At 51.3% G+C, this 25,504-nt stretch overlaps 1 protein-coding gene across 2 annotated transcripts in view; it reads right to left on the bottom strand.

Annotated features, from left to right (window-relative positions):
• XPO6 (exportin 6) overlaps positions 1-18,103 on the bottom strand; it is a 65,785-nt gene extending 47,682 nt beyond the window's left edge. For both annotated transcript variants that reach the window (XM_058035264.1, XM_058035265.1), the window contains exons 1-2: positions 18,005-18,103; positions 1,619-1,709 (exon numbers count right to left, since the gene is read on the bottom strand). In XM_058035264.1, the coding sequence (XP_057891247.1) occupies positions 1,619-1,709; positions 18,005-18,007 (94 nt within the window). In that variant the 5' untranslated portion in view covers positions 18,008-18,103. The remainder of the gene's footprint in view (positions 1-1,618; positions 1,710-18,004) is intronic.
• Positions 18,104-25,504: the final 7,401 nt, after the last annotated feature.

Below are 25,504 nucleotides of genomic sequence, written 5' to 3'. Positions count from 1 at the left end.
AAAAAAACAAAAAAACAAAAAAACAAACACCATAAAAGTACATAAATTACTTGAAAATGTACTTCAGTTTTAATTTGACTTTGATGTAAAATATTCCATTAAAGTTCTGTAGCTGTAAACAAAGCCATAACAATGTATAGTGATAGCACAGCAAGTGAGCAGGGAAGAGACCCTGTGTTCAGGGAATGACTCAACCTGGAGGAGGGCAAAAAATATAATAAAATCACATTCTACAGTGTTTAAAGCAATGTAACCACAGGCTTTAATGAAAACAAAACTGATGTGTCATTTTCGAATCAGTTTTGACATAAATAACTGCAGCAGATAAGAGGTGAACATTAAAACAAATCACACAGCAATTGTATTATGAGCTCTGTTATTTTATCTGTAAAAGCCAAATGCTGGGATTTCAGGTCATTGTGAGAGCAGGAGCACTTCAGATCAGTGTTCTAAACCCACCTTCTTTTAATGCAACTCCAAGAGCTGCTGACTTGGTGAAGTTCAGAGGGTCAGAAACTTCTCTGAACACTCAGGAAGGATTTGGTCATCTCTCATGAGGTGACAATGTGACAAAGAGAAAAGCCACAAGGGCTGCCTTACAGGCTGAGCAAGTTTTAGGTTTAATTAATTGTTTTCTTTCCTGCAATTTAAGCAGGAAAATGAGGGATACCTCTTCCACAGCAGGAGATCATTGTCAGAAAACCACAACAAAAACCTTGTGCTGTTTATTTTACAGGATTTCAGGGACAAGTCTTTCATGCTACCACACTTCTGGCCAGAGATGGCAGAAACAGAACAACCCCAGAATGGTTTGGGTTGGAAGGACCCTAAAGTTCATCCCACCCCAGCCCTGCCATGGCAGGGACAGCTCCCACTGTCCCAGGTCACTCCCAGCCCTGCCCAGCCTGGCCTTGGGCACTGCCAGGGATCCAGGGGCAGCCACAGCTGCTCTGGGCACCCTGTGCCAGGGCCTGCCCACCCTCACAGGGAACAATTCCTAATTCCCAATATCCCATCCATCCCTGCCCTCTGGCACTGGGAGCCATTCCCTGTGTCCTGTCCCTCCATCCCTTGTCCCCAGTCCCTCTCCAGCTCTCCTGGAGCCCCTTCAGGCCCTGGCAGGGGCTCTGAGGTGTCCCTGGAGCTTCTCCTCTCCAGGGGAGCACCCCCAGCTCTGAGGGGTTCCAGCCCTTGGAGCATCCCTGTGGCTATTTGGGAATAAAAGGAATCTGCCATTTTTTAATCCCCAGCAGCTCCCCCAGAGCACCTGGCAGGATCTGCTGCCTTTCAGGACATATTTAATAACCCCACCCATAGGGAATTGCTGTTTTTCCTGCTTGTCATTCCACAAGAACTGGGACAGCTTTGCTTTGCATTCCTGATTTGCTGAGGGCTGTGCTCCATCTCCAGGCAGAGCATTCCCAGGACAATGGACAGAGGAACCTCACTGGTTCATCATCTACAGAGAACCCCTGGAAGCCCAGCCATGGAAAGCTGTCCCACCTAGGCAGGAGGGGGAAGATGCCAGCTGGGTGCAGGCACAGCTGTGTGGAACACCCCAGTCCCCTGTGCTGGGCAGGAGCAGCACCAGGAGCAGCCCTGGAGGGGCAGGACTCACCTATCTCACGTTTCCTCTCATTTGTTGTGCAATTGTGGAAAAACTCCGTCATCAGACTCTCCAGAGCCCGCAGGGAGGCCTCCTCTGATGCCTGGGAAGGACATGGAAGGAAAGAAATAAAACTCACTGCCACTCTGACACAGGAGGGTGGCATTAGAACAGCACAAAAATCCAACATGAGCAGGATGCACCAAAATCCAACATGAGCAGGATGCACCAAAATCCAACATGAGCAGGACCAGTATGGGGCAAATAACTGGAAATTCAAACTGCTCACTGGGGGCAAGGAGCAGCAGGATTTGTCCACTGCACTGAAAGCTTTGACATAAAGGACCATTTGCTCAGCTCCATCAATAAGGACAAGAACACAACAGAATTCCTTTATTTTGGTGGCATTCAGGAATTTTAAGGCAATAAATAATTCTCACAAAGACAGCAAGGTCGGGTCAAGATGTTTTCAGATGTTTAGCAATTGTAAATATCCTAACATGGGAAGCATGAACTTTGAGAGGATTTCTCTTGGACATCAGGAAGAATTTCTTCCCAGGAAGGGTGATCAGATTTTGGAATGGGCTGCTTGGGTGGGTGGCAGAGTCCCCAATCCTGGAGGTGGCACTCAGTGCTCTGGGCTGGGGACAAGGTGGGGATGGGTCACAGGTTGGACAGGATGATCCTGGAGGTCTTTTCCAACCTCAATCATTCCATGATCCTGTGACCCCTGACACCTCTTCCTGTCTTTGCCTTGGTGCCATTCTGCTGACTAGGAAGCTCCAAAAATTAAGGGATTTCCAGCACTGTAAAAAGCAATATACCAGTACATACCAATATACCAGTACATACCAACATACCAGTATTCAGCAATTGGATTCAAGAACAGCACCTCCCCCCCAATTTAGGTTTTATTCCTGGAAATCATTAGTTACAGTTTGAAATCCTAAAGAAATGATCAAGACTAGCATCCAGCTGTAGTTTTGGAGTGCTCTGGAGTTGGGATGATTTTATTCTGGCAAGGTAACAGCCTCAGGAACAGTCCTGCTACAGCACAGACCATGCCATGGCTGTGTCCCCAACATTTTCAACCCATGGTATCAACAACAAATGCATCAAGATTCAAGCCCAGACCTTCAAGAACAGGAACAGAGTAAACATTTAATAAAACTGAAATTTCTGCCTCAGAAAAAAACCCCAAACCAGAAACAAAAGCCATGCCTGGCAGTCTCCTGCAGAGAAGAGCATGTGAGACATCCAGCAGAAACACTCCAGGCTTCTGCTAATTCCCATTTCCATGCACAGCAGTTTTCCCAAGGGCCAAGCAGGAGCCTCTCCTCACTGGATTAACCCCCAGGAGCACCAACAACTCCAGAGCAGCTGGAAGTGGATGCTCTGCAGGACACTGAGCATTTCCATTTACAAAGGAATGCTGAATTCCATCCTATCTTTCCTCTTCCTGCCTTGCTTGTTCCTTTTTTTCTTGCTTTTTAAAGCCCTGCTCTAGAAATCAAGGACTATTATAGCAAGAGATGCTGGTAGTGGGAAATTGGCTTTAAACAACCAACAACCCAAGCAGAGCAGTCCAATGTTTCCAATCCAATGTTTGCAGCTTTAATCCATTTCTGCTTGGGCTGCAAACTTCCCTTCAGCCACAGATCAGCCTCCTGCCAGTCACCACTGCCAGGTAACAGCATCTCTGTGGGGAAGAGCCCCACTTTAAGAACAAGTATCTGACTAAGTGGCATCCTTCAAGACTTAGGATATGGCCACACTGCCATTTGTGGGAGCGAAGCTGTCCTAAGCTCCTCCCAAGCAGATCCACACACACAAATCCAGTATTTTCCTAAATCCCTGCACTTTCCTTCTCTGCTGCTAACACAGAGTGAGTCTCACCAGCAGTTTCTGGTGCCAAACCCCCAAAGATGAGTTTCCAATCTTAATTTGATGCAAATTCTTCAAGAGCAGCACTGCTCTGCCCACTCCACCTTCTACCATCCAATACCAAGATCACCTCAATCCATGGAAAACTCTCAGCTCTTCACAGGGTGAAAGGGCTCAGATGTTTTTGGATATTTAATTCAGCAACTCTTCCTCAGCAAGAGCAGTTGACATAAGTGCATTTTTTTTCAAAATTCAAGATTTATATCCTGCTTTTGGAAATAAATTATGGAGTTCTTATAAATCTTGAGCAACTGACTTGTCCTCCACTGCCTCCAGCACTGAGATGTGGAAGATCCCATTCCTTAGGAACACAGTCAATCTTCCAAAGCAGAACAACATAATCACAATGTTCAACATGTCAAAAGCAGGGGAAAAAAATAAACCAGAGAGCAGAACAGGAGGATTTCAGGCAGAAAAGCCCAGGCTGGAGAACACCCAAGGCCACCTTGGGCACAAAGACACAGTGGGACCCTCCAGGATGGTTCTGTGCTCGTGTTTGACTTCTTGGGGCTCTTTGGGAGGAGGAAAAACTGTCTGAGGTAACCAAAGCCCAGCTCAGGATCCCCTCCCAACTCCAGGCTGGGCTTACCAAGGGCCTCCATTTGCTGAAGCTTTTGGGGATTCCTGAAGTTCCCCAGCTCCTGGAGGCACCTGGTCATCCCCAGCTGTCCAGCAAGGCTCTGATAAGGAGGCCACTGAGATAAGGAGGTCACACAGCTGTGCAGAGCTGCAGGGGAAGGTGGCCGTACCTGGATCCAGACACCTGGGGAGCTGAGCAGTGAGACTCCAATGAAATTGCAGCTGTTTGGAGCACCTGAGCTGTACCTGGGACATTTCCCAGCATCATTCCCACATTAACAAGCAGTTTGCTTTCTTTTAGGGCTTCCTGTTTGCTCTGCCTTGAGGAGAAGGACGGGCAGAACCAGCAGTGCTGAGCTCATGTTCTGGTCTGAAATTCTGGGTCCTGCACAGATTTAATTTTCCAAGGTTTTACAGGAAAAGTGGACCATCAGAAACAGAATCTACCCCAGTTTTCTGTGTCAGAGGCAGTTTGCCTCACCTCCATGAGGCATTACTAAATATGCAACCACTGAAACAGAAATACTTCCCACTCTTTCAGAAGTCAAACCTGACCCCTCTCACCCCTAGAGCCTCCCAGGGCTGGATCAAACATCAAAAAATGCCATTTCTCATTTCTGCCAACCATGAGAGGAAAATCTATTCAGTTCTCCAAGTGCTGCTTGCAGAGCAGGGAATGTGAGCTTTTCTCCATGCAGAGAAAACTCTGCAGCCCACAAAAAGCAGGGAGATCAGATGTGCCACATCTCATCCACCCCTGCTCAACACCATGGCTGAGCTCTGACCCACAGGGAGGGTCCTGGCTGCCAAATTCAGCAGATCCTGGGGCCAAAGGTGATGTCCTTGTCACAGCTCCCTTGGGGAACAGGGCAGAGAGAGGTGAAAGAAATACTAAATGCAAGCAGGGCTAAACCCAGCACAGCCACAGCTGCACATCCACTCTTTGACCTGGAATTTGGGTCCAAACAGCATCTCTGGGAGGTGTCACAGGTGACTGTCCCCAGGATTGGTGCCTCTAAATGCTGAGCTGGCTCCACACACACAGAGATAGGGCCAGCAGCAGCTCTGCCCTCCCTGTGACCAGAGCAGGACAGGGTGCATCAGGGTGGGACAGCCACTGTCAGTCTGTCCTCCCCATCCCTTGCCCTCATTAGTTTGCTAAAGGTGTTCACAGCACTATCAGATGAGGGGTGGAGCTGATTACTCACTCCAGTCACCTCTGGACTCCAACCCTCTGTGCCCTCCTCCAAGCAGGAAAATGAGCTCCATCCAGCAGCTTTTCCTGACAGAAAACACAAGATTTGCTACCAAGAACCTGCACATCCCACATCATTCTCCATCCACCACAGCACCCCACGAAGGACCCACCCCACCAGCTGATTTCAGGGCTCTCCTGCAGTCACATTTTCAGCTCCATGAGTCATTAACTGATTTCTGCTGATTAAGGGGAAAAAAAGCTGCCAAGCTCCTGCATTTGAGGCTGTTCAATATTGCAGCTGCACCTCAGTGAGGCTCTGGAGAAGCAGAATCTTTGTACCCTGCTGCTGACTCCATCCCAAGCTCAGATGCAGACTATGACTAAAGCACTGGGGCAGAACCAGTTACTCATGCAGCTCCAGCAAACATCACAGCAGCCATCCTTGGGCTGCACTTTAGACACTGCACATGCACTTGAAGAGCAGATACAATGCTAATTTTAGTTTGCCTATCACCCAACACAACCACAGCCCTTAAAGAAGCACCTGCTCATTCTGCAAGACATGGAAGTGCTTTCTAAAGCCATTTTCTCCATGAGTGCTTTCATTTAGAGTTCACTTCCTCTTTTTTTTTTTTTTTTTTTTTTAATTTCATTTTATGCTCTCTGAAGGGATTTTTTTTGTTGAGGGCAAAGATTTTCTCTACTGCTTTGCCCATAAAAACACAAGCTGTTAACCTTGTAATGTTTGCCATTAGAGCATCCATCACACAAACGATGCTCTAAATACAGCAACTGGGGCTAATGACAACTCAGAGAAGGGTTAGGGCTGTTCACTTTTTCCCTAATGTGTTTGCAAATGGATACCACTCCAAGCCAAATTTAAGGCATTCCCTCTCCAGAGCTTTTTTTAGTAAGATGTTAATTGCAGCTGCAATGTTACAGAGGTGACTTCATCCTTCAGGCAGCACCTTCCTGATGTGGAAGGATGGATTTTCCACCACACAAGCACCCAAGGCCTCCTCCAGTGGCAGGGAGGAAAAGCCCAGGCACATCAAACTCCCCTTCTGCCATCTCTACTTTTTATTTACAGCTGGGAGTTGTGCTGGGAGCTGTTCCCACCCCCTGAACCCATCCTGGTTTGGGTTCTGATTCCCACCCTGTCCATCCCTGCTCCTGCTGTTGAACATCCCCAGCCCACCAAACCCTGCACAGATCCCTCTGCAGCTTCCTCACCTTCTGGAGCCTGCCTCTCCATCCCAATCCCAATCCCCATCCCAATCCCAATCCCCCCTCTCCTGCCATTTCCCCTGCAAGACACACAGCCCAGCCTCCTCCCAGCTATCAGATTCAGCTTTTATCACATTTAGCTGTTAACATCACTATCAGCTATGTCTACCAGCTTCCAGGAGAGGAGGGACTGCAGGGGAGCACACAAGGAGAATCCTGGTTGATGGAATAATCCCCAGCTGGAATTGCTATTTTGCCATCAACAGGCACGTGCATAGGGTTAAATAAACAGACAAGAAACATGAAATTTCATAATTTCATCCACAGCACCTGTACAAAATAACTCATCATCACCCTGTCGTTGCTAATTGCAATGTCCCATCCTCTTCCACCTCAGAGCCTTCTGCTCCCAGTGTTTGCAGTTAATTAACAGCACAGTCACACATCTAAAAATACAAACAACCACACTCCAGCTGCTGAGTTTTCTTCTTTCTCTATTATTTATGGTCAAGCCTAACTTAATGATGCACATATGTATGGTGAGTATTAACAACACTAACATCTTCAGGTACTGAGGTAGTAATTTACTCATTGAAGGATTACCAGGGTGTCTTTCAGAGCCCCTCCCTGCCCTAGCTCTAACACAACATGGTAATAATGAACATGTAAATTAGAAATCACACCCTCAGAAAGCTTGTGGGTCACTTCAAGCCTGCTCACAAAACCCTGGAGAACCCCTGGGACAGCCCAGGGTCACTCAGGGCAGTAAAATTCATGGAAGAAGTACACTTATTTTTAGCAAGAAAAGCAGAATTATGAAGTGTTTCAGAAAAGTTATAGGACACCCAACACATCCTCCAGAAAAGGAGGCAGGCATCCTCCTGCAGGGAGGCAGAGCTGGGAGCTCAAAACCAGTGTTACCCATTAGATTTCATAAATTTCACTAAAAATGCAGAATTTGGGGGTTCACCCTCATTCCAGGGTCTCTCCCCAGAGCTCTGGCACCAGGAGCCCACAGTGTACGTGCTCCCCAGCAGTGCTGTGCTGATGCTATCAGGCCAGGGCTCAGCCTTCATTCTCAGTTTCCTTGTTGCACCTCAAGAGATGTTTTTGTGGTTTCCAGAACCGAAAGCAGACTGGGCCCCCTCAGTGCTGCCAGCACAGCTCAGCTCCTGGGGCCAGGGCAAGGCAGCTCTCCTCTCTCACCTCAGAGACCACCTCAGCACATCACCAACAACATGGACATTCTGCAATCTCAGTATAGTAGATTTTCTGCTTCGATGGTGGGATAAAAGTCACAGATTGCTGCTGTACCTCAAGGCAAATGGCAGAGGAGCAAAGGCACCACGCTCCTCTCTGCGTCCCCTGAGCTCCAGGGCTGCTCAAAGCCCTCCTGCCTGGGCAACTCCCCCCCTCAGGAGCCTGGCTGCACTTCAGGAATCAGAATGTTTCATCTAAATATCACCTAAGGACTCAGGGCTGTGTGGAACAGGCCATGGAGAGCCAGCAGTGCCACCCTGATTTCTGCACCAGAGATCATCTTACCTGGAACACTGCCTGCTCCACGAGTAATCAGCACCTTTTTCAATGCCCAAGGGATCTGATTTCTTAAACCCTCTTGGACAGGCAGATTCACTTAACCAGGCATCAGGTTTGAAGGTTGAACTTTGATTAACAGGCTCAAGTGTCTGAGTCTGATTCTTTCTAACCCAGTAACTCTTAACCCACATAACCCAGCCCAGCGTGTCCTCCACCCAGCAGTTCCCAGGAACTCTCTTAGAAACCCAGCAAAGGAGTAAAACAATCCCAGCAGGCTGGAAAAGGCAAAGGGTGGTTTGGGAACAGTGCTGTTTCAAGCCATGCTTGCTGAAGACAAGCCCAAGAGCAATTTCTGAGTCCCTGACACCCAGGAAAGGCAGCTGGTCACGTGCTGCTGACTTCCTAATTGATTTCTTGTGGTTTAGCTGCTGGAAAGGGCTCAGCAACACAGTATTTTCCCAAACAAGCAGTTGCTGAAATAATACCCAGCTGAGAAGTGCAGAAGGACCCAAAGCAGAATCCTCAAGATCAATACCCTGCACATCACCAAAGCACAGCAGGCAGAGGTGGCTCTGGAGTCACTTTTTGGACTTGCAACTTAAACCTGAGAATCCAGCCACATCCCTCCCTCAGCAGGCACTGGGCTCAGTCAGTTCTCAGTCAGTTGGGCACCACTTTTGAAGCCATCAATGATTAGAACTTCTCATTTTGTGGGTTACCAGCAACACCAGCCAAACAAAATCTGCTCTTCAGACACAGCTGAGCATCTGCCAAGGGTGCTGGGCTGGGCAGGAGCTGCTTCCAGAAGTGAAAACACTGCAAGGTGACTCTGCTTGTCTCAGTTCAGAAATCACCTAAATTCCCCCAGTGAAGTCTAGAAACTCACACCTCTGAAACTGCTTTGTTCCTTCCACTTCACACTGTCCCTCTGCTGGGCTCCCCAGGATGCCCCACACCCCAAGGCAGGCTCTGAGCCCCTGCAGGGAGATCCCATCCTTCCCTGAGGGGCCTGTGCAGGAGCCCAGGCACAAGGAACAAATCTCTTCCCTTTTCTCTACATAAACAAAGCAGGCAGGACCACAGGGCTGCCCCAAATGCAGCTTCACTCACTTTGAGACAACACTTCCTCCAGAGGTTATGGGGAAGTGACCCAACTTCTAACCAGGCAGGTGGAAAAAAAGATCCCAAGGAGTCCTTTGGAAATAAGTAGGTTGGTGAGGAAAGGATTTGTGAAGGGAATAAAAAATCTTTATAAAAAGAATTTGTAAAAGGTGTTGAGAAAAATGCAATCATCATCTCATTGCAATGGTGCAGAGACCAAGAGAGGAGCAGCAGTGGCAAATGAGCTCAGACTGTGCCCAGTACCCCACACCTATCACAGGATCAGGGAAAGGTTTGGGTTGGAAAGAACCTTAAAGCCCAGCCAGTGCCACCCCTGCCATGGCAGGGACACCTCCCACTGTCCCAGGCTGCTCCCAGCCCTGCCCAGCCTGGCCTTGGGCACTGCCAGGGATCCAGGGGCAGCCACAGCTGCTCTGGGCACCCTGTGCCAGGGCCTGCCCACCCTCACAGGGAACAATTCCCAATTCCCAATATCCCATCCAGCCCTGCCCTCTGGCACTGGGAGCCATTCCCTGTGTCCTGTCCCTCCATCCCTTGTCCCCAGTCCCTCTGCAGCTCTCCTGGAGCCCCTTCAGGCCCTGGCAGGGGCTCTGAGGTGTCCCTGGAGCTTCTCCTCTCCAGGTGAGCACCCCCAGCTCTGCCAGCCTGGCTCCATCCTTGGGGATCTCCATGGGCTGCCCTGGACTCTTTCCAAGAGCTCCACATCCTTCCTGTGGTTGTAATGACTCTTCCTACAGAGAACACTCTTCATGCTCTTACAGGTGAAAATCTGACACTTAAAAATGCAAACCCTTGCTCCTCTCCACTTTTACAAACACAGGAGCTCCTTTGATCAGAGAGATGCCCAAATGCCAGGAGTGAAGAACCTGGCGTGGTTGTGCAGCAGCTCTGAGGAGTCCAAGATGCATGGAGAGATTTTTTAAAAACACTTCTCAAATCCCTCACTGTCAGCAGAGCCACAAATAAACCCTTATTTATCTCAGCCTCCAGACAAGTCCCAATAATACCCAGGGAAGGCTCTGAATCACAGTTGTTTGTAGCCTCAAGTGAAGGAGGCTCTGGAATTATGCACATATGCAGAGCTGGAAATGGGAAGCACCAGGGCAAGCAAAAAAAGAAAGTGAATGTAAGAAAAAAGCAATTATTCAGCAGATTTCTTAAAGAGGTACCTCTACTCCAGCAAGCAAATCCTGCTGATTTTTCTCCATCCACTTCTGCCTGGCAGGACTAAGCCCATTACCATGGGGAAAAGCTGTCCCAACACGTGGCTACACAAGGTGCAAGGTTTAGGGCAAACTCAGGGCAGGATTATACCTGATCCAATACATTACAGCAGCCAGACCTGATTTCCAAGGACGTGTGGTTATACTACACGAAAATATGAAATTTTCAGACCCTCACTCCCTGTCAGAGAAAAGGAAAAAAGATTGTGAAACTCTAAATTGAAATTCCATGAAACTCCAAAAATTTCAGAAATTGAAACTCCAAAAATTTCATTCCTGGCAAAAGAATTAAAACTTGTACTGGCCATTTAAGAGTGTATAATGAAACCACCATGGGAAACACCATGGGAATAACTAAGATTTTTGTTAATTAAAATGTTTTCAAAGGCCAGCTCACACAGCGAGGACATCCAGTCCAATTAAAGAAAAACAAGATGTTGACATCTGCAGGGCTGCTGCACTTTGGGGGATTTCACAAGTGCCCCTTGCTGCTCACCCCTGCAGCTCTGGGGGGGTTCCAGGCCCCCTGCCCACATCAGGGGGCTCTGCTGGGCCAATATTTGTCCTGGGGGACCCAAAGGGTCACCATGACCCAACCAGCTCCTTCAAACACCAGCAGAACACAGGGAAAAGCAGCTTTGAAAGCCAAAGTTGCAGCTTTCCCCAGTCCCAAACCCAGCATCAGAGGAGGGGCTGGGAGCAGGAATTGCCTCCTGAGCACTGACCTCACACTTCCACATCTTGGAGCACTTGGTCCTCCTCTTGGTTTCCTTCACCCTTGCAAAAAGAAAGCCAAGGAACTGTAGGAAATACAGGTTTATCCCCCATAACCCAAGGGTTAGGGAATGGGATGAGGAACAACAACAGCAGCCATGCCCAGGAGCTGGTTTTGCTCTACCCTCTCCACATCCTGATTTTGAACACCAGAGACACCAAAACTGAGCCAAACTCCCATGGATGAAACTGCTCCTCATCCCAGAGAAAAGGTGGAATTGCCATGCAGAAGGAACCTGCTCTGCTCTTACTCAATGAAGCAGCAGGGAACCAGCTGAGCACAACACAGATTTTTCAGGCAAAACATCTCTCCAAAGGGGAAAAAAAAAACCCTCATTCCCCTCAGGAAAGCTGCATCCAATGCTGGCTTTGGCATCCTGACAAGGCAGTAACAAAACAGATGAGCACACTCCTTTCTCCAAAGAGGGGACAAAAAGGAACCAGGACAATCCCTCTTGGGAAGAACTCCACGCTGCAATTAAAGCCCTAATAAAATATTAAGTCAAAATGCTAAAAATACACACAGAGATCCAGCCACGGGCTTGGAGATGCTGGAACAAATAAAAGAGAATTTGGAGTGTGAATGCAAAGGGCTGGAAATGGGAAAAGAAATGGAATTCTGGGCATGATCCACATAGGAGAAGGGTCAGGGAAGATCAGGGGGAGAGAAAAAAAAAATAAGGAATTTGTGGTGTTGCTAGAAGAGCCTGGAATAGCTCTGGTGGAATGAAAGTATCCTGAGTGTAAACAGAAAAGAGAAACGTGGATAAAGAAAGGAATCAAATGTGTGTGGAGGGAAGGTAAGATTGGAAAGAGCTGCTTCACCATAAGCTGTAGGAGCTTCTCAGCCCAGGAGAAGCTGCATCACCCCAAAATTCCAGAGGAGAGAACCCACAAATAAACCCCAGGGGTGCCTGGACCAGTAGGAAAGTCCCTGACCACCAGAATCAGTAGGGGAAAAGCTTTTCCCCTACCAAAATTGCTTTTCCCCTACCAAAATATCAATATTTACATTTTGCTTGGAACAAGGAGGCCTACAAGGGAGAACAGCACATGCTGCACATGTAATAAATGCTGGAAATGGGATTCCAAAAATTATTCTATATAAATGGGAGTCTAAACATTTTATTTTGATAAAACAAAGCAGCAGACACCTCTTCTCTCTCTCTCAAAGAAGAAGGTTGTCTTGTTGACACTTGGGATGCAGAGAGAGCCAAGGCAGCAGTGACCCAAATATAGTTCCTAAGAGGAAATATCTGCTGTGGGACAGAGGATAATGATTGGGAAGGATTTTAGGGCACATTCTACAGGCAGGTATCAGCCTATCCACCTCAAAGCCACATTTCCTTCTACTTTGCACACACTGATGTATAAATCCAACATTAACGCAGCTACCTGGCTCCTAAATGACACCAGCTAACAATGTGCAATTAATTCACCCAACTGAACCCAAAGTTCTTGGAGTTTTTGGGTATCCATGCATCTCTGCACAGCACTGGAGCCCATGGCAGGAGCTTTGTGGTACCTGCCAGATTTTAATGCTTTTCTGCTGAAATAATTACAGCCACCAGCACCCATCCATCAGCAACAGCCAGTGGAAATGAGCTTTTCAAGCTCATTTAGTGAACCTGGAGGCTCAACAATTTTGCCTTGATAGCTTTTAGTCCTCCTGCAGCCTGCATTTAGCTACCCAGGTCTTTGAAATATGGATGTGTTGGAATTATTATAGGTCCTGAAAGGGATTATGTGCAACCATTCTGCTAAATGAGCTGTTTTGTTCTGAGAAAAAGCTCTGCTGCTGGAGGAAGCATCTGAGCAGAGATCAGCTCTCCTGCTCCAGCTCCACTCCTGGTTCATCTCCAGAGCTCCCCAGGCCTTGCTGCAGAGTTGGGAAAGGTCATCAGCATTCATCAGCACCCCCAGTTTGATGGTTTAATAGAGGGGAGATAACTGGGGGCACACAGAGTCACACTGTGACTTGCTGGCCAAAAAAGGAAGCCAGATGTTGGAGCTGAGGCCGGAACTTCCAAGTTCCTACCCTGCTTTGAGTCAGAAGGGTTCCAGAGAGGGTTTGCTTGTATTGAGCTGCTCATGGAGGGGAGCACTGAGAGCAGACAGAACCTCAGGGCTGGGGTTGTGATGCTGCACCTCAGCTGGGGGACAGAGGGAGGGGACAGCACCCTCAGCTCCCTCTTCATCACAGAGCCCTGCTGAGAAACTGGGCCCACCTGCAATGTGCCAGCACTTCTGCCTGGGCAGCAGCAGCAGCAGCAGCAGCATCCCATCTCCTCAGAGCAGAGCATCCCTGAGCTCACCTGGGACAGGGACAGCAGCATCCCTGAGCTCACCTGGGACAGGAAAAGGGAGCACAGCATCCCTGAGCTCACCTGGGACAGGGACAGCAGCATCCCTGAGCTCACCTGGGACAGGAAAAGGGAGCACAGCATCCCTGAGCTCAGCTGGGACAGGAAAAGGGAGCACAGCATCCCTGAGCTCACCTGGGACAGGAAAAGGGAGCACAGCATCCCTGAGCTCACCTGGGACAGGGAGCACAGCACCCCTGAGCTCAGCTGGGACAGGAAAAGGGAGCACAGCACCCCTGAGCTCACCTGGGACAGGAAAAGGGAGCACAGCATCCCTGAGCTCAGCTGGGACAGGAAAAGGGAGCACAGCATCCCTGAGCTCACCTGGGACAGGAAAAGGGAGCACAGCATCCCTGAGCTCACCTGGGACAGGGAGCACAGCATCCCTGAGCTCACCTGGGACAGGGAGCACAGCATCCCTGAGCTCAGCTGGGACAGGAAAAGGGAGCACAGCATCCCTGAGCTCACCTGGGACAGGGACAGCAGCATCCCTGAGCTCACCTGGGACAGGAAAAGGGAGCACAGCACCTCTGAGACAACATGGAGACTCTGCAATCTCAGTATAGTAGATTTTCTGCTTCAATGGTGGGATAAAAGTCACAGACTGCTGCCGTACCTCAGGGCAAATGGCAGAGGGGCAAAGGCACCACGCTCCTGTCCCTGTCCCTGAGGTCCCAAAGCTCAGGGCAGCTCCAGGGCTGCTCAAAGCCCTCCTGCCTGGACAACTCCCCCCTTCAGGAGCCTGGCTGCACTTCAGGAATCGGAATGTTTAATTTAAATATCACCTAAGGACTCAGCAGGACCCCAGGCTGAGCAGGGCTGTGTGGAACAGGATCCCTGAGCCCACCTGGGCCAGGAACAGCAGCACAGCCCACACAGGGCCCAGGTGTCCCCAGGGTGATGGCACAGCCAGGCCAAGGGGCTCTGCAGGAGCACGAAGCTGCTGCTCCCTCCTGTCCCAATGTCCTGCAAAGAACAGGAGGGTCCCCAGAGCAGCTGTGGCTGCCAGGCACAGCCTGAGCCAGCCTCAGGGCCACCAGCTCAGCAGGGCTGACACAGAACAAACAGGAGCTGCTCTGGCAATGGAGCAGCAGCAGCTCCTTGGCAACCACGAGCAGCAGGATAAGCCAAGGGCTCAGCAGCCTCACCTGGCAGGACAAGCTGCAATCCACACACCATCCACTCCTTCCTGAATGGAAGGAAGGCTGCAACCATCACAGGCAGCTGCAGACACGAGAAAACAACAGCACTCAGTGCTAAAATCCAGGCAGGTGGGAAGAGAGGCTGTGGAATGAAAGGCAGATGCTGCTGGGGGGAACTCGGGAGCTGCAGCCGCCCACTGCCTGCTCCACTGCAGAGCCTCCCTCAGCACAGGGCCACCACACTCCCTGGGGCTGGGAACCTCCAGGGTCTGCTCTGCAGGCCAGGCACAGCCTGGGGGAGTGGGATTTGTCTGGGCTGCAGCTCTCCAGCATCCCAAACCTCACACTGCAGCATCTCCTGGAAGTCCCTGCTCCCGAGCTGCTTTGCTTGCTGGCAGGATGCAAATCCCACAGAGGGAAGGATGTGTTTCCCAGAGGCAAGCACTGAAATCCCAGCCTCGTGAGGGAGGTGCAAATGCAATTCCCAGGTGGGGGGATTGCTCAGGAGATCCCAGCTGGGCTCCCAGGGCTTCAAAGATGGTTCATCTTCACCAGTGGAAGGAACAAAGGTGAAGGAAAGAGTGATGAGACAAAGCCATGGCTAATTTGGACAGAAAATAAATCCCTCCAAGGACAGCTCCATCAACAATATTTACTCTGAACCTGTTCATAAAATTCTTTAAAAGGTGAGGAGGAAGCAATGCAATAATTTGTGGTGTGTGAAAGCAAAGCTTGAGGCTGGATGTGCTCTGGGTGCTCAGAGATGAACTCCAGAGAATCCAGCTGGATTTTGCAGAATCCTGTTTTCCCTGCACACACACCACAGCATCACCACCTTTCCTTTCCCTCAGGAAGCCCCAAACTGGAGTTTGGGGCCCCAAACAGTGCACAAACACTACTGAGACACAGAGCAGGCAGGAACAGCCCCAAAACCCCCTCACAGAGCTCTCTGCAAAGCACGGAAACACTAAAGCTTCCTCCAAACCCAACCTCTGAGTGGCATGAAGATTTCTGAGCCATGAGTGGCAACTCAGCCCAGCAAAGAGAGGTTTGTTCCCAGCATCTGCAGTGCCTGAGCTCACTGTGCATCCCTGCATTCCCTCCTGCCTTCCCAACATCCCTGCCCAGTTAATCAAGCTCCAATTCATCCCTCCCCATGAACTCAGCTCAGCCCCACTGAGGAAAACCTGCTCCCAGCAGCCTGCTCTCCAGGAGCAGAGTTTAATTCTCTTTTATTTGTTCCCTGTGTGCCTTCCAGCAGCTCCTCTTCACACTCTCCCAACTGTTTCCAGGAAGGAGGGTGCTCTAGCAGCAGAACATGCCCATCTGTAGGCTCCAGGGAAATGGGAACAGAAGGAAAATCTTGCCCAGGAGTCACATGATGAGTTACAACAGTAAATCCTGCAGCAGAGCCCAGGGGCTGCTGCTCAACTTCCACGGGCAGCCAAACAGTGGATGGTGAAGTGAAAAAAAAGAAGCAAACAAGGTGTAATTCAGGAGGAGAAATGTGTGTGTCCACAGGGAGGTGAGGGGAGAACTAATTTTTGCCAGCTGCACTGTGAAGTGCACAGCCTGGCCTGGCAAACCCTGCAAACCATTTATTCACCTTCTTGAACATGGGCTGGTCACTAAGAATCCACCTCAAAAATCCCCCTTTGCCTGAAACTAAAGCCACAAGGAGCTGGGACACACATGAGGAGCCCACCCTGAGCACCCTCAGGCTACTGCTATAAAACACTGCCAGTATTTATATATATAATAATATATTTATATATATTTTACTGAGAAGACTGTGTCCCACATGAAGCAGCAAAGCCTGGGCAAGGGCCTAGTGGAGCTCACCAAAGTGGCTACAGAGACCAAAGTTTCAATAAAACACCACTCATGTACCAGGAGCACATCACACAGTGAGCAATGTGATTACCTCAGCTCTTGGGTGAAGGAATTCACAACCAGGATCCCAAATTCTGGAATAAAAGGGGTGCAAAGCCTGATCCTACACCACCAAAGGCAGGTTAAGGTGGAGTGGGGTGAGCACCAGGCCAGGAACTGCAGCCTGAGCTCAGTGGGGTCTCTGGGTGAGCCAGGGCAGGCTCCCAGAGCAGATCCAGGGCTGCTGAAAGCATCTCCCCACTGCTGCCCACCTGCCAAGGGCTCCTTTGGTCACCCCAAGGAAAACTGGGGTACAAGGTGGGACACCAGTATTGGGATAGAAGACACCCCTGTGGGTAGAGCAAGGGGAACACAACATCAGCAGTTCTGGGGTGGTGGCAGTGAGCAGCACCCGATGCCCTGGGGGCAATGCCCGCCTGCCAGCGCTGCCAGCCTGGCTCTGTGGGCACCCACACGGTCAGAGACGCTCCTGAGACCTTTCCTGGGGATGGTACCGAGGGGAGGACAGCCCTGTGCACATCCCAGCGGGCTGGCTCTGTCGCTGTCCCTGTGGGCACAGCCAAGGCCGCTGTCCCCAGCACGGAACAGAATCCAGGTCACTCCTCGGCTTACCCAAGGAGGCCGTGAGGGCAAGCCCACAGCTGGCACCGGAGAATTTAATCACCCAATGGTTTGGGTGTGAAGGGACCTTGAGACTCATCCCGTGCCACGTCCAGGGCCAGGCTGGGGCTGTGCCGGGCTCAGCTGTGCCAGGCTGGGCCGTGCCGGGCTCGGCTGTGCCAGGCTGGGCCGTGCCGGGCTCGGCTGTGCCAGGCTGGGCCGTGCCGGGCTGGGCCGTGCCGGGCTGGGCCGTGCCGGGCTGGGCCGTGCCGGGCTGGGCCGTGCCGGGCTGGGCCGTGCCGGGCTGGGCCGTGCCGGGCTGGGCCGTGCCGGGCTGGGCCGTGCCGGGCTCGGCTGTGCCAGGCTGGGCCGTGCCGGGCTCGGCTGTGCCAGGCTGGGCCGTGCCGGGCTCGGCTGTGCCAGGCTGGGCCGTGCCGGGCTCGGCTGTGCCAAGCTGGGCCGTGCCGGGCTCGGCTGTGCCAAGCTGGGCCGTGCCGGGCTCGGCTGTGCCAGGCTGGGCCGTGCCGGGCTCGGCTGTGCCAGCTGCTCCCGGCCGGGCCTGGGCACTGCCAAGGACCGGGGCAGCCACAGCTGCCAGGGCACCCCTCGGCTTTAACGGCACAAACCCGGAATTCCCAGCAGCCCGGGCACCAGGAGGGATCCGTGCCTTCCTGGCCCTTCACATCCTGTCCCGGGGGTGCCGCCGCCCCTCGGCCCCTCACGCTCCGGTGTCCGGGCCCCGCGGGACCATCCCCCGTTCCCTCCACGCTCCCGTCCCCGCTGCCCCAGCTCACCATGGCCGCGGCGGCCCCGGGGCGGCTCTAGGCAGGGCGCCGCGCTCCGCTCATCTCATGGCCGGCGGTGGCCCGGCGGGGCCCCCCCGCCCATGCACCGGCGAGCCCCCGCCGGCCGCGCAGCCACGGGCACCGGAGAGCTGCCGGCACCCAGCCCCCGGGCCTCCCCAAGCGGCGGGACGGGGAGCCCCGGGGCGCCGGGCAGGGCGGCGGGAGCGCGGGCGGGCGGGAGCGGCGGCGGCGCGGTGCGGGGCCGGTGTCGGTGCCGGGGCTACGCCAGGCGCATCCCGGGCCCGCCCCGCCCTCCCACCGGAAGCGCTCACCGGCGCCCGCAGCCAATCAGGGCAGGGCAGCGGTATTGCGCATGCGCAACTCGGCGCGGAGCACTGTGCCCCGCCATATTGGAGAAGGGCGCGGCGCTGTGCGGAGCGCTGAGGGAAGGGCACGGCCGGAGCTGCGCTTGGCCCGCCCCTTCCGTACTGCGCATGCGCCGAGGGCGTTTTCCCGCGCGGCAGGAAATGGGAGGTGATTGGGCTGTGCGTGGGTGGGCGGGGCTACGTACGGGCACGCCCGGTGTGGGCGGGGCTTGGGTGGGATTGAGATGGGACGGGATGGGATGGGATGGGATGGGATGGGATTGGATTGGATTGGATTGGATTGGATTGGATTGGATTGGATTGGATTGGATTGGATTGGATTGGATTGGATTGGATTGGATTGGATTGGATTGGATTGGAGATGGGATGGGGTTGGATTGGATTGGATTGGGATTGGAGATGGGATGGGGTTGGGTTGGATTGGATTGGAGATGGAATGGGATGGGATTGGGGATTGGGACTGGAGGTGGAATGGGATGGGATGGGATTGGAGATGGAATTGCAGATGGGATAGAGATTGGAGATGGAATGGGATGGGATTGAAAATGGGATTGGAGATGGATATGGGATGGGATGGGATTGGATATAGGATTGGGATTGGAGATGGATATGGGATGGGATTGGACATGGGATGGAATGGGATTGGATGAGATTGGAGATGGAATGGAATGGGATGGGATGGGATGGGATGGGATTGGAGATGAGATTGGAGATGGAATGGAATGGGATGGGATGGGATGGGATGGGATTGGAGATGGGATTGGGGATGGATATGGGATTGGAGATGGGATTGGGATTGGAGATGGATGGGATGGGATGGGATGGGATGGGATGGGATGGGATGGGATGGGATGGGATGGGATGGGATTGGAGATGGGATGGGGTTGGATTGGATTGGACATGGAATGGAATGGGATGGGATTGGAGATGGGATCGGGGATGGATATGGGATTGGAGATGGGATTGGATTTGGGATAGGATAGGATAGGATAGGATAGGATAGGATAGGATAGGATAGGATAGGATAGGATAGGATAGGATAGGATAGGATGAGATTGGGGATGGGATGGGATTGGGGATGGGATTGGAGATGGGATTGGGATTGGAGATGGAATGGGATGGGATTGGGGATGGGATTGGGGATGGATATGGGATGGGATGGGGTTAGAAATAGGGAGGGGGATAGACCCAGCCCTGGGCCAGGGCCTGTACCTGAGCCTGCAGCCGGAGCTGTCCCTGGATCCAGTCCTGGGCCTTGCCCCCAGTGCTGCCCCCCAGCTCCTGCCCCACGAGGAGCTCCCAGGGCTCCGGATGTGGCTCCTGGCTTTGTGCCTGTGTAACTAATTAAGTAATTAAACAAACCAGGGTGAGACAAACCCCCGACCCTCCCAGCAAGGACAACAAAGCTCCATGGCAGGGATCCTCTGGCTGCTCCCATGTCCCAGGACTGCCTCAGCCTGGAGCTCCTTGTGGCCATCACCCTTCCATTGCCTGAGCTGGCCAGGAGCAAAGACATCAACAGATCCATTCATCCAGGGCATTAATGGTAGGAAAACTGAGATCCAGGTCCCAGCTGCTGCCTCCCAAAGTCAAGGAGCTGGGAACCACTGGTGATAGATAGAAGGGTCTCTTTGAGTTAGGTCTTATGACAGTAATATAAATCTCTTGGAGATCTATGTTACACTTGAGATAGCTTAGCTACTTTAGATGGCATAAAATTAGCAGGATGGCTTTTGTGGTAATGCTGGAAAGAGAAAAGTTTTAATAAAAGGCAAAATAATAAAAGATTTTTACAGAAAAAAAAGTAAACTAAGGTAAGAAGTTCTTACTCTTAGTAAAACACTTCAAAAAGCCATTCGTTTCTTTGTTCTCTTATTTTTCTAATAATTACTTAAACAATTTTTTAAACTTCTATTTAATTAGCTATTTTTAAAGTAAAGTCTTATGAAGTGTCTTTTTATTTAATGAAAAAAAAAAAAAAACTTTTAAGCTTTTTACTTTTATAAAGAAACAAAAGATAATTTCGTTACTTCATCCACAAAGAGCACCTTCCCACACACTGGAACCCCAAACCTGTGAGGCTGATGCGGATCCAAGTGCTCCTCACGGCTCCCAAATCCCTGTGGCACCTGCAGGGACAAAGGGCAGCTCAGCCTGGTGGCTTAACAGGCTTTAGAGGGGACAGCAGCCCCGTGGGGACATTGCAAAGGCTGGCACTTCCTTCAGAGGATTAAACACCAGCAGGAGGAGAATGAGCCATCTGTGGGGCTGGGGCTGTCCCCAGCTCCACAAGGAGGTTAGGGCTCAGCGTTCCCATGGGGCTCCACGAGGATTTTCCATCATGGAGGATTTTATTTTCACTCTCTCAGCACAGCACTGAGCCCACCAGCCCCAGTCCTGCGCATCCTGCAAGGAAATGCTGCTCCTGGGCCTGGCTGTGGGGGGAACTGCCCAGGGAGGAGCAGCTGAGGAGACACGGCCTGGAGGTGCCCATGGATCATTGTGGGCACTCCCAGGCTCCAAACTTTGCCTCTGCATCACCTCCAAACCTCCCCGAGACCTCCAAAATGCCCTACAATACCTCCAAACCCTCCACAACCCCTCCTACCCCTCCAGAACCTCTCCTCCTCCTCCAGAACCTCTCCATCACCACCAAAACTTCTCCATTACCACCAAAACCTCTCCAACCCCTCCACAACTCCTCCAACCCCTCCAGAACCTCTCCATCATGTCCAAAACCTCTCCAACCTCTCCAGAACCTCTCCAACCCCTCCAGAGCCTCTCCATCATGTCCAAAACCTCTCCAACCCCTTTGAAACATCTCCATCACTTACAAAACCTCCCCAACCCCTCCATAACCCTTCCTACCCCTCCAAAACTTCTCCAATTCCTTCAAAACCTCTCCATGACCTCCACAACCCCTTCAACCTCTGCCAAGCTTCTCTAACCCCTCCCAAACCTCTCCATCACCTCCAAAACCTCTCAATCACCCCCAAAACCTCTCCAACTCCTCCAAAACCTCCCCATCACCTCCAAAACTTCTTCAATACCTCCTCAACCCCTCCAACACTTCCAGAACCTCTCCATTACCTCCAGAACCTCTCCAAACCCACTGCAACCTCTCCAAAATCTCTCCAACCTCTCCAAAATGTCTCCAACAGTTTCAAACCCCCTCCAACCCCTCCACAACACCACCAAAAGCCTCCAGTGTTCTCAAAAGTTCTACAACACTTCCGAAACCATCACCACACTTCCAAAATCTCCATAACATCTCCAAAACCTCTCCAAAATTTCCAAAACCATCACCACACTTCCAAAATCTCTCCCACATCTCTAAATCCTCTCCAACACCTCCAGAACTCCTCTGACTTCTCCAAAACTCTTTTGACACCTCCAAACTCCCTCTGAAACTTCCTCAATATTCCCAGCGCCACCTAAACCTCTCCCACACTTCCAAAATCATTACAACACCTCCAAAACCTCTCCAACACTTCCAAAACCTCTCCAACATCTCCAAAATCTCCCCAACACTTCCAAAACCATTAAAACACCTCCTAAATCTCCATAACACCTCCAGAACTCCTCTGACTTCTCCAAAACTCTTCTGACCCTTCCAAATCCCCTCCAAAACTTCCCCAATATTCCCAGCACCAGCAAAACCTCTCCAACACCTCCAAAACCATAACAACACCTCCAAAACCTCCCAAACTGTTACAGCACCTCCAAAAGCTCTCTAATACCTCCAGAACCATTACAACACCTCCAAAATCTCCATAACACCTCCAAAAGCTCTCCAACACTTCCAAAACCACTACAACACCTCCAAAACCATTACAACACCTCCAAAATCTCCATAACATCTCCAAAACCTCTCCAACACTTCCAAAACCACTACAACACCTCCAAAAGCTCTCCAATACCTCCAAAACCACTAAAACACCTCCCAAATCTCCCCAACACCTCCAGAGCTCCTCTGACTGCTCCAAACCCCCTACAAGCTCTCTCCACCCCCCAGCAGAGCCGAGGTGTCTGTGTGGCTCCAGGCTGGAGCTGGGTCCTTGCAGGGCTCCCCTGGGATGTGCAGGGCTCGTTTCTATGGGGATCATTAAAAGGATAATCCCATTATCAGCCTTTGTCATCCCGGCAGGGCTGGGTGCAGACACGTGCTCTGAGGAGCTGGGGACAGCAGGGACAGGGATCTCCTGAGCCTCCCCAGCCACTGTGGGGTGAGGAGGGGATTTTTGGGGGTCTCTGATAGAAAACAGCCCCAAGTGTCTGGAGGGAGGGAGGGATGGAGCAGCTGAAGGGAACTTGAAGAAGGAACCTCCTGCCAACCTCCTGGATCCCTACAGGGATATTTCTCCTCTATCCCACTTGTCCCTGCAAAGGCCAAGGATGTGGAACACCTCTCAGGGATGTGAGGCTCAGTTTTGCAAGACTTTGCTTTAGAAACATCTGTCCCAAGGTGAAGGAATCATAAAGCATGGAAAGGTTTTTGTTCAAGGGACATTAAAGGTCATTTCATCCCACCCCTGCCATGGCAGGGACACCTCCCACTGTCCCAGGCTGCTCCCAGCCCTGCCCAGCCTGGCCTTGGGCACTGCCAGGGATCCAGGGGCAGCCACAGCTGCTCTGGGCACCCTGTGCCAGGGCCTGCCCACCCTCACAGGGAACAATTCCCAATTCCCAATATCCCATCCATCCCTGCCCTCTGGCAGTGGGAGCCATTCCCTGTGTCCTGGCTCTCCAGGCCCTTACAAAAGGTCTGTGCCCATCTTCCTTCCAGGCCCCCTTAGACACATCCAGGTGTCCCCAGTGTCCTTGTGCCTCACACAGGAAACCCCAGGTCTGACATGGCCCCATGAGGGACCTCCTGTTGTTGCTGATCCATGAAAAAACAAAGTGGGAATTTCCCATCAGCCTCCAGCATCACTGGAGCACGAGGATAAGCCTGTCCTGGGAATGTGGCCATGCCAGGCCCCAGGCCTGCTTTTCCCATTGTTGGAAATGCCATTTCTCAAAGAAAATCAGCAGGATTTTAATGCAAAGGCTTTAAAAACCCCCAAACCAGTGTCTGTGCCAGCCCTCATTTCAATCTGGGTTCCTCCAACCCTGGGAGGAAGCAGCAGGGCCTGGACTGGGCCTGGAGCAGCCCCCAGGCTGGAGAAGCCACCCACCTTTTTCTGAATTTATTTGGTAACTTTGTGTTTTAAAAACACAGAAGGAATGGAAATGCCATGGAGCTGAACAGCTGTTTGAGGAGATGAAGGGAACAGGATTTGTGAAAATAATTTGTTACCACATGGTTTATCTCTCAATTTTTATTACAAACAGGCACTGAAATGCCTGTTCTCCAAGCCTCCTGCACTGCTCCAGCCTTGATTCCGGCCCCTTCAATCCCACATTCAAATATTCATCTCATTTAATTGCTTTATTCCTGTTTTGCAGCGTTTTGCCCTCAGGGTGAGTCTGAGCCTCACGCAGCTGCCTGTGCTTCTCCTCACATCCCTCCCCTCTGCTCCATCTCCTTTATTGTTCCTGCCACAAACTGAGCTGCAGCTCATTGGGAATGCCATGGAGAAATGAGCATTTTACTGCCCTGCCACCTCATGCAAAGCAACGCGATGAAAAGGGTTAAACTGTGTTTTATAAGTCCAATAAAGCAGCTTGGAAAAGTTTTGTCCACAAAGCCCCACGGCTCCCCACGGCTCCCAAGTTCCTTGGCAAGGAATATGCTTATTTAGCAAGCTGTAAAAACCCAGCAGGTAAAAATTCCTGAGTCCAAATTCCTGAGGAAAGTACAAAAGTGGATAATTAATGATCTAAACCCAGCAGAGCCTGGGGACAGGGCTAGGGCTGGGTCCTGCCTTGGTGCTCAGCTGGGCACACTGCTCAGAGTGAGGGACATTTGTGGCTTTGTGGCCACTGCTGGTTCCTGGCCAGGTGTTCCTGCCTCCATTCCTGCTCTGGGAATATTTATTTGGGGTTATTCTGGGGTTCTGGCACTGCTCATTCCCCTGGGAATGGTTTCAGAATTCCCTCTCAAGGGCGGCTGCCCCCAGCCCATGGGGACTGGGCAGGTCCCAAAGGACTCGTGAGGGCAGCACAGCAAACCCAGCTCCAGCCAGGCTTGGTGGGTCTGATTGTGGAGGTGTCCACAGGGGTCTGAGGATGAGGGAAGAGATGAGGATCTGAATCCATGTTTCAGAAGGCTTGATTTATTATTTTATGATATATATTCTATTAAAACTATACTAAAAGAATAGAAGAATTTCATCAGAATGCTAGCTAAGAATATAATAGGAAAGAATGATAACAAAAGGTTCTGTCTCAGAGAGTCCAAGCCAGCTGACTGTGATTGGCCATTAATTAGAAACAATCACATGAGACCAATCACAGATGCACCTGTTGCATTCCACAGCAGCAGATAATCAATGTTTACATTTTGTTCCTGAGGCCTTTCAGCTTCTCAGGAGAAAAAATCCTAAGGAAAGGATTTTTCATAAAATATCATGGCTACATCTGATGGCTTGAGAATATTTGGAATGGAGCCCTGGAAATTCATGTCAGCATCCCAGCCAGCTATCCCAGCAGCTCCAAGGCAGAGGAGCAGCAGGAATCAGGGCACTGCTCTCCCTCTGCTCTCTTGCAGGTGGGGAGAGAGGACTCGTTCAGGCTGTGGCTTCTTTTGAACCCACACCAAGTTCAGTCTGTCCCAGCCTTCTTCCCAGAGCTCAAATCCAGCCAGACAGCCCAGCAGGATGTCCTGAGCTGCCCTTCTGTGCCTCTCCCTGCTCTCAGCATCCCACTGTTCTGGGGGACACCGTGTCTCTGAACAGCCAGGTGTCTGCTGAGGAAGGCAGGAGCCTCCCTTGAAGTGGGAAATGTAAACCCCCTCCCTCTGAATTATTGTAATTTTGAAATTAAGGGGCTCTCAGGCAAAGATATGGGAGTAAGAATAACAGTTCTTTACTAGGGAAAAAAATAAAGATGAAATAAAAATGCAGTAATACAAAACAACACTGCCAGAGTCAGCCCATGCCCTGCCCGCTGTGTGCCAGGGCGGTGTCCCAGCCCCATGCCATGGGGGCTCAGCCCTCCTGCAGTGCCAGCTGTGGCTCTG

The sequence above is a fragment of the Melospiza georgiana genome, chromosome 16 (assembly GCF_028018845.1).
Source record: "Melospiza georgiana isolate bMelGeo1 chromosome 16, bMelGeo1.pri, whole genome shotgun sequence".
Classification (NCBI taxonomy): domain Eukaryota; kingdom Metazoa; phylum Chordata; class Aves; order Passeriformes; family Passerellidae; genus Melospiza; species Melospiza georgiana.
Note: the sequence above shows the minus strand (reverse complement) of the source record. Positions and strands in the feature narration are given on the sequence as shown.